Genomic DNA, 9,037 nt, shown 5'->3' with positions numbered 1-9,037 from the left:
GCCCGCAAATTTTACGGGAGTTCCAGCATAAGTATGCTTGAACTCCCGAAATTTTACGGGAGTTCCAGGATAACTATGCTGGAACTTCCGCAAATTTTACCGGAGTTCAAGCATAATTATGCTGGAACTCCGGCAAATTTTACGGGAGTTCCAGCAAGTATAATTGTCCAGTATAATATACTGGAGTTTGGAGCACTGGTGCTCCAGTCTCCCGCAAATTTTACAGGAATTAGCAAAGTATACCGGTTCGTACACAAATGCACCAGAACTCCCGTATATTATAGTGGACCGGTCCCTGTTGCAGCAAAATAGTGGCTATTTTTCATTGACTTGATAAACGCTGGCTATTTTTCATTGACCAGTGTGAAAACTGGCTATACCATGATATTTTAACTCATTTTTAAGTATTTTGATAACTATCAGTTTATAAAGTCTTTCTTTAATTCCTTCTTTGTATTCTGTATATTAATTAGCGGAGTTTGCCTAGAGAGAAAAGGAAGAACAAGTTCATTGTTTGAAGCTATATCGGAGGGGCATACGGGACCGAGACATAGATGGTTATTAATTATTACCGATGATCAGTCTACAACCCGATCCCGTACCTCTCAGATATGATTTCGATCAGTGAATGAACAGCTTGCTTAGAACAAAGGAGTAATAGGTCTGGTTTTTACCTTCTTTCTGTTCTTGTTTGCAAAACAAACTCTGCTCATTCTAAATATATTATGTAGTTTCATCTATGTTGTCTTAAAAATCTTTCTTTGATCCACACAACTAGAGTTATTTTAATTCCATGCTTCATATTCGCCGATTACCCCACTGGGTTGTTAGTTGTTGTAGTATATTCGCCGACTAACTAAGAAATTAAGAGAAACGAAATCTTTGATAATCTTTTGTTTATGATGATATCTATAGTTTCCATGGTTATATCCTTCTGTATATGGTTCTCTTGTTTATGCATGATATTAACATCTTCAAGAAATAAACCTTCCTTTCTTTTTATCTTTTTCAATGTGCGGCATGATTTTAGGATTTAATAGCATGAACGAACTGGTTCGATTTTTCTGTATATATTTGCCTCGGAACTACTTCAGGGAAAAGAAAGGGTTTCCATAATATTACAATTATTTTTCCACAACAGATAATGGTGATACTCGCCCAGCAATGTTTCCAGAAATTCAAAAATTCTTGATAAAATCTTGAATTTCTTCTTGATTTGAACCCTATTTCCTGCAGCACGATGATATAAGATAAAACTACATATATAATAGTAGTATCCGTACCTTAAAAGCAGAATATTATATTGGGGCACATGTTTGTACGTAAAGCTGCAAGCATGAGAAACTTTGTTAAGTCAATCAGTAATCTTAACTAGATCCATTAGTATCCAAAGAGAAAATTCCACTGAATGCCACCTAAATCAGACGCTAGGAAAAGTCATGAATAACTAGTCTACTCCTCCCAGGTGGTTCTCACTGATCAGAATTGATATGGGAGCAACTGTGCCGAACTTCTCCTTGGGATCCAGTAAGAACACCAATATTTGACAATTTATCCATGGCATGAGCAAACTCTGTCCTAAATATAGTCCCCTCATCCAAAGCATAATCCATCACCACCGCTGCTGTCTTTTCATTAGCCATCAACTGTTGATCAGCAAACAGCACCCCTCGTCCTCTCATCAAATTCTTGTAGTAGTGATTATCAAATGATGTTCCAAACGAGGAAAGTACTGACAGTCCCTGGGAGTATTGACATAGCAGACTCACTCAGACCCCTAGCTATATGTTCGTTGAACATATTGTTGATGGGTGCTATTATCGTCTGGACACTTCCGCATCAACTCTTCAAGGAAGTCAGAAGGAATTGTTGGATCAGGTAAACCTGTCCCCATAAAATTACTGAGCCTTGGCCGAATGAATTCGCAACCAATCTTCCCGATGTTGTGTCCTCCTTCAGATGATGAAGAAAAAAAAGAAGAGAAATTTCAAAAGATGTACATGTGTTAAAAAGAGGATGCAGACTCCAGCATATGAAAATTATAGTAGTAGGATTAGAAGATATACCAAGTAATGCCACTGTTTCCCTCTCATCAAATCAGAAACAGGATCACGAAACAGTTGCATAACCGTTACTAAATAACTATTCCAATAGGACCATTTTCTAGTAGTGCTAGTGCATGAGTTGCATCCATTTCACTTGCCAGATTCTACTCTCCAGTTGCACCTTGAACAGGATCACGAAACAGATCCATGTAAAATAGAAAGTAAGTACAATTAAAAGTAAGAATAAGGAAATCAGCAAAGAAACTTAAGGTGCTGGACTATAAGAAACAAAGGATATGGGGCAAATTCATACCAGAACGATGCCATCTCTTGTTGCAAGGACAAGGATATCAGAGCAAGAGACAGTCCCAGGGCATTCCTTCTCAATCTCATCCTTTATCATGATATCGAAGCCTTTCAATGTCCTGTTCGGAAAGGCCTCACGTTCAACAGTTCCATTCTCATTACTGTCAGCTAGCAGAACAGATGCATCACAACCCTGAAAAATCAATAAGACAGAAAATTCATTGTCTGGAGACTATATCTTATCAAAAAATCAAAAACAAAAGAGTCGTTGTCTGGAATTGTTTTCACAATCTGCATCCTTCTTTACTTAATATCATTTCTTGACTCCCTTAGGACTCTAAAAGCTCACCTCTACCCTTTCAGAAGTAATGCCATCTCATCCTCTTTTTATTACCCATAGGAAAAGAGGGAAAAGGGGTGTGGGTACACACATAGAGGAATATAACTACAGGTAAATATACATCATGAAAAAGTTCAAAACTGAATAAGTGATTCTGCTGAAATTAGTGAAGATAACAGTACTTATTTTTATCTTTATTATACGCACTCTAAACTGAGAAAACAATAAACCAAAATGGATCAGTTAAGACCTCCATCTTGAATCACACGACGAACACAAGGCACAAAGACACATTACAACATATGAAGAATCACAAGTGCACAATGTACAAATCAAGATCAAGCGGCTAATTATAAAGAAAGAAGCATCCACAAGTAAATCAAAGAAATACAAGTGCATTGTGCGTGCATTAGGAACCAATGCCAAATATGATTAAATACAAAATCCATAGAAGTATTTGTTAATACACATATTCATGGATAAAACCAGTATAGAAAAATCAACATAGAAAAAGTAATTTGAAATAAGTAAAAACACACTATTGAAAACAGCGAGGATAGAGAAGTTAAGGACCTTAACACAAAAGACTAAGACAAGGCACAAAAAATTCACACAATGCAACACAACAAACATCACAAGGCTAATCATAAAAGAAATGTCTTACAAATGTATAAGAGAAATACAGAAAATGAAGTCACATTTGATATATGCATGGGGTGTAACAGTCCAACAGAGGAATAATAGTGACAAACGGCTGGAAGTACTTAGAATATTTTGTTCAGATCACGGACACATGCATTTGAGATTGTACAACCAAAATAAGCTAAGAACTGCATCAAATAACAGAAGGAAAGACACAAAATAGATCAATTTTCGTCATTTTCTTGATAGAGAGAATTAGACTTGCTCCCAAAAAATTAAAGTGAAACAACATCAATGAAACAGTAGAGAACACAGTGTAAGACGTCAGTCACCAATAATACGATCGCAAGCCTCTTCAATCCCCTTTCTCTGCTTCATTTATAAGGGTTCTAAGTCCTTTTCTTGATTTAATCTTGCTTAAATTTTCAAAAAGAAAGATTATACATAGGTGTGCGCACAACAGATTCATAAACAGATAAATATGCTTCAAGAGTGATGAGAAAAATTAAACGAAAAATACTATAATCCTAGAAAACTCAGAAAACCCACAATAAATGAATAAAGAGACTATTATGCAAAAAGAACTCATAATATGTACATATCAAGAATCAGCAAACTGAATACGTACAAGAAAATAGAAATAAAGAGTACGATTAGAAGAACACCATTACATATACAAGAGCACCTAAAATTTGGGAATGAAACAACAAAAAATAAGAAATTGAATTTATTTTAATCAAGGATTAAGAAAATGGAGAGGACAAGTACCTGAATGAAACAATCAAGGAAGAGAAGGCGTAAGAGTTGTGCTGGGGCGTTGTGTTGCAGCTGGACAATTCTCTGCATCATTGACCACACAATCTTCTCAATATCCTCACATTTCTCATCATAATAACCATATCTGAGGGGCATACTAAGACGAGAGGCACTTCCTGGGGCAATCTCTGCCCTGTGCTACCATTGTTGTCACAATGCAGGCAACCAGGAATGAGAAAACCGCCATTAAAGCCCAGTTCTTGTTCAACATTTTGAAAAGAGAGAGTAGTGGAAAATGACGACTCAACATAAAGTAGAGATTGGGAAAGCGTTGGTGAGGAATTGACACCTGATTTGCATTCTAATCTACACCGCTATATATATATATATATATATATATATATATATATATATATATACACAGAAAACTAGCTCGCGCGCGCCACGGTTGAAACAGAAGATAGAGTATAACCGGGTAACATTGAGAGTGAGTATCCGAATTCCATGACTCAATTGAGAGCATGGTCGATCAGAACTGTAAGGAACCGGACGCTGGAACGGAGAAATGGAAGGGATTCAGGAGGAATTAGGAATAATAAAAAGCTGATACTCCGAAAAATAATACTTAAAAAAATCTATATTTTATATATATCTATATAATTGAGTGCCCAAGAGAGGTGACGTGGCACTCTCTAAAGCCAGATTGTTTATTTATCTTTTACCTCAATTTTTATGCTTTTTACCCCTTTTCTTGATTTATATGCTATTTAAAAAAATCCAAAAGTCACCTCATTAATTCTCTATATAATTGCACCTGTTCACTACTACAATAATCATCCTAAAATTCACTATCAAAGACACCGTTAATCTAACCGTTCCTAATAGGACTCATGCTTCTTCTTTGGCGTTTCATCTTCAAAATGCATCTTTAGGTTTTCTTTTAACTAGTTTCTAAACACGTGTGTTATACGCATATCTCTTGTTTAAAGTATAAAGCTCAAAAATAAAATATTGTAATACACAAAAAAATAAAAAGAGAAACATGTGATTTGCGGATCAGTGAATCAACCTTGTTAAAATTGAAGCAATCCTTGTTTTCTTCTTATGGGTAATTTGTTTCACAAACGAGGACATAAATATAAGGGAGAAATTTAAAAATAGCCAAATTTACAACTGGTCGTTCAAAAATAGCCAATTTCAAAAGTAATCGAAATTTAGCTACTTTTTATGTAAAGATAAATCTGAGCGAAAACACTGTTCAAAACCCGGAAAATACTCCAGTATATTATGCTGGAGTTCCAGCATAAGTATACTTGAACTCCAGCATATTATACTGGAGTTCCAAGATAGTATGCTGGAACTCCAGCATAATATGATGGAGTTCCAGTATAAATACACTAGAACTCCAGCATAATATACTGGAGTTCCAGCAAGTATATTGGTCCAGTATAATATACTCTAGTTTGGAGCACCAGTGCTCCAGTCTCCAGTATATTATACTGGAGCCAGCAAAGTATACCGGTCCAGCATAATATGTTGGAGTTCATACATAAGTGCACCGAACTCCAGTATATTATGCTGGACCGGTCTCTATTGCAGCAAAACGGTGGTTATTTTTCATTGACTTGGTAAACGCTGGCTAATTTTGATTGACCAGTCCGAAAACTGGTTATACCGTGCTATTTTTACTAAATATAACCAATCGTGTTTGGTTGCCATTGTTGTGTTCCGTATAAATAAGAATCACATAAAGTATCAGGCCTTTATGTAGTGTTTATAGTGGCAATATTTGGATTATTTCACCTTCATAAAGATACGTAATTAATATGAATAAATACCCTTAAAGTATGTCAATGGATGGCTTTCAAGTCGAGGGCTCGATCCAGCACAATTCAGACCAGCTAGTATTTGTTCAATTTATTTATGCACTCACAAGCCTCGCATTGTGGTCCTAACTTCGTGTCAAGGGCACAACTTAAAGAATAACTTACATTCATTCATAGTATTTATTTTATCAAAATTTAAATGCTGCGCTGTTATATGTAATCCTGGTAATTAAGGAACTGAAATATTGTACGACATAAAATATATACCATATACATTGCATCTTATAAAACAAACATTTTATAGACTTCACCATAAAATTTCATATTCGGAGTGGAATTCTAAAATCACTATTAGTATTCCAGTAAGTGCTACAGGCATCGGTGTTGATCCCATGTAAATTATGAGCACTACAATTATTTTCTTCCGTTGTTCCTTACCGCTTTCTTATTCAAATCTGTAAAATTATCTACAGAAGTGAAACTCAAGCACGTTTCCTGGAAAAAAAACAAATACATCATGATAATCAAGAACCGTTCGATGACATTTTTTTTCCTTCAGATTAATACAACATATGTAAGATGAACTGTTCAGAAGGATTGATTTCAGGTATAGCTAAATATTTGAAAGACCTACTAATAAAGTAAATGATCATTATTATAAGCTAAAAGGATGGAGGAAAGCGTACCCCCGAAACTGTCTAGCGCTATAATGTATAGGAAACTTGTCAAAATTTCCTGATCGAAGGGTGGTCATATAAGAGTAAATGTGTAAAGTACAATACAAAAGAACCCAACACGGACAAACACACAAAGTACAATACAAAAGAACCCAACACGGACAAATACACAATCCTCAACTCTCACTACAAAATATATTGGAATTAGCTACAAACGTTGTCGCTAATCTATCGCTAAACCGTCCGTAGCTAGCAGAATTTCTTGATAATCTGTTGCTAATCCGTCGCTAAATAAGATTAGCGATGAATTTTTCTGTTTAGCTACAGAATTTGGCCGTCGCTAAAACTAGATTTTTTAGTAGCGTCTCCTTCCCGACCCTATCTTGTCTCGTTTCTTGCAGTTTTTTTAGTTTCTTTTACTCATACCAGAACAATACTACAGTTTGAAAGATCAAAGGTGTAACGACCCGACCAGTCGTTTTGCGTTCTAGATCTCCCCCCTCCCCGAAATAAGACTCCTCATATGTGCTTTTACTATTTTATGACTTGAGGGGATGGTTAGTTCGGGTTTTGAAGGGGTCGGGTTGAAATCGGAATCACTTAGTTCTTTATTGTTGGCTTAAAAAGGTTAAGTTTGACTTGGTTCAACATTTATAGTAAACGACCTTGAAACCGAAATTTGACGATCCCAATAGGTTTGTATGATAATTTTAGACTTGGGCGTATGTTCGGATCGAGTTTTGGATGATCCGGGAGCGTTTCGGCGCATAAAGTTGAAAGTTAGCGCATTGAAGGTTTTAAAGTTCTTTAAATTTGGCTCGAAGTAAGTTTTGGTGTTATCGAGGTTTGTTTGGGATTCTGAATCTGGGAATAGCTCTATATGGTGATTTAAGACTTGCACGCAAAATTTGGTGTCATTCCGAGTAGTTTAAGTATGATTCGGCTCGGAGTAAGTTGGAAGAACTTGAAGTTCATAAGTTGATTCTATTTGGTTTTGGGTTGTGATTTTTAGTTTTGATGTTGTTTTCCGTGTTTCGAGAGGTCGAGCAGGTCCGTTTTGTGTTTACGAACTTGTTGGTATGTTTGGGCGAAGCCCCGGGGGCCTCTGGTGCTATTAGGACGATGTGCGGATCAACCTTGAAAGAACTGTTGATGCACCAGTTATAGTGCATCCGCACCTACGAGATTTTGGCCGCAGGTGCGAGCTTCTGACCGCAGAAGCGGTCTGGTATGGACTGCCCGATGGCAGCAAAAGCGAAGCAGGAACCGCACCTGCAAAGGCGCAGGTGCGAGGCAGTGGATCGCAGAAGCGGGGAGGGTCGCAGGTGCGACGCGTGTGCCGCAGAAGCGAGGCTTTGCCCGCATAAGCGATCGAGGAAGATCTGGGCGTGGTTCGCATTTGCGAGGTTTTGTCGAGCCGCAGGTGCGACAGGGGCATCGCAGGTGCGAAAACCGTTGGGCACTGAGATTCATTTAAGTCAAGGACTTAGGCTATTTCGGCTCATTTCTTTCATCTCTTGGACGATTTTTGAGCTCTTTGAAGAGGGGTTTTCATCTAATGATTGGAGGTAAGTAATTTCTATCCAATGTAGGTTAAATACATAGATTATGGGTAGATTTTAACATGTAAAATTGTAAAAATTAAGGGTTTAGCTGAAAAACCTAGGTTTTGATAAAAATGAGATTTAACCACGTAAATAATTATAGAATTGGGTAAAAATTATATATTTGAGTTCGTGAGGTTATGGGTAACATTTATCTTCAAAAATTTCTAGAATCCGGGCACGTGGGTCCGGGGGAGAATTTTAGGAATCTTCCGGTTTGGGTTGGGTAATTATCCCCAATAGTTAAATTATGAACTTTTGAGTTGCCACGACCTAAAATATAACCATGGTCGTGATGATGCCTATCGTGTTACAAGGCAAGCCTACTTTCCAAAATATTACTACTAAACCGATTATAAGAAATTAATAAAATATTTCAACATTTAACTTTCCATAAACTAAACCAACTCTAAATATAATATAGAAAATTACGGAAACGAGCCCCAAACATCGGGGTGTCACTAAGTCATGAGCGTCTAAAACTATGAACTAAGAGATATAACTGTCTAACTGTCAATACAATCCAAAGAAGAAATACAGAAGGAGTAACAAGGCCCTGCGGACGCTAGCAGCTACCTTGCAGTCTCCAAAAATAGCCGGCTTGAACTCAACGATCGCCGTGCTCTAACTCACCTGGATCTGCACATAAAGTGCAGGGTGTAGTATGAGTACAACTGACTTAGTAGTAACAGAAATAACTAAGGAACTGAGCAGTAGTGACGAGCTAAGTAAAACAATGCAATTACCTCTTTTCACAATTTAAAATACACTGAAATAAACAAGTAAATCCCATAACTCAGTAAATGGTACAAAGAAATTTACAGGTAAAATGCAGCAACAG

At 36.9% G+C, this 9,037-nt stretch overlaps 2 protein-coding genes across 3 annotated transcripts; both read right to left on the bottom strand.

The window, feature by feature from the left end:
• Window positions 1-1,051: 1,051 nt before the first annotated feature.
• On the bottom strand, window positions 1,052-4,453 carry LOC109207101 (putative Peroxidase 48). 2 transcript variants are annotated; one of them, XM_019369988.1, is made up of 5 exons: window positions 4,102-4,453; window positions 2,359-2,544; window positions 2,067-2,226; window positions 1,416-1,953; window positions 1,052-1,328 (listed from the first exon to the last, which is right to left on the bottom strand). In XM_019369988.1, the coding sequence occupies exons 1-3, from the start codon at window positions 4,243-4,245 to the stop codon at window positions 2,173-2,175; spliced, it is 384 nt and encodes a 127-aa protein (XP_019225533.1). In that variant the 5' UTR covers window positions 4,246-4,453; the 3' UTR covers window positions 1,052-1,328; window positions 1,416-1,953; window positions 2,067-2,172. The 2 variants fall into 2 exon arrangements, with proteins under 2 accessions (XP_019225533.1, XP_019225532.1); XM_019369987.1 differs by having other exon boundaries at window positions 1,052-1,953.
• On the bottom strand, window positions 1,473-2,126 carry LOC109207099 (peroxidase 49-like). Its single transcript, XM_019369986.1, has 3 exons — window positions 2,067-2,126; window positions 1,885-1,953; window positions 1,473-1,742 (listed from the first exon to the last, which is right to left on the bottom strand). Exons 1-3 carry the CDS (start codon window positions 2,124-2,126, stop codon window positions 1,473-1,475), a joined length of 399 nt encoding a protein of 132 aa, XP_019225531.1.
• Window positions 4,454-9,037: the final 4,584 nt, after the last annotated feature.

This window comes from Nicotiana attenuata, unplaced genomic scaffold (assembly GCF_001879085.1).
Source record: "Nicotiana attenuata strain UT unplaced genomic scaffold, NIATTr2, whole genome shotgun sequence".
Taxonomy (NCBI): Eukaryota; Viridiplantae; Streptophyta; class Magnoliopsida; order Solanales; family Solanaceae; genus Nicotiana; species Nicotiana attenuata.
This window is presented reverse-complemented; position numbering and strand designations above follow the sequence as displayed.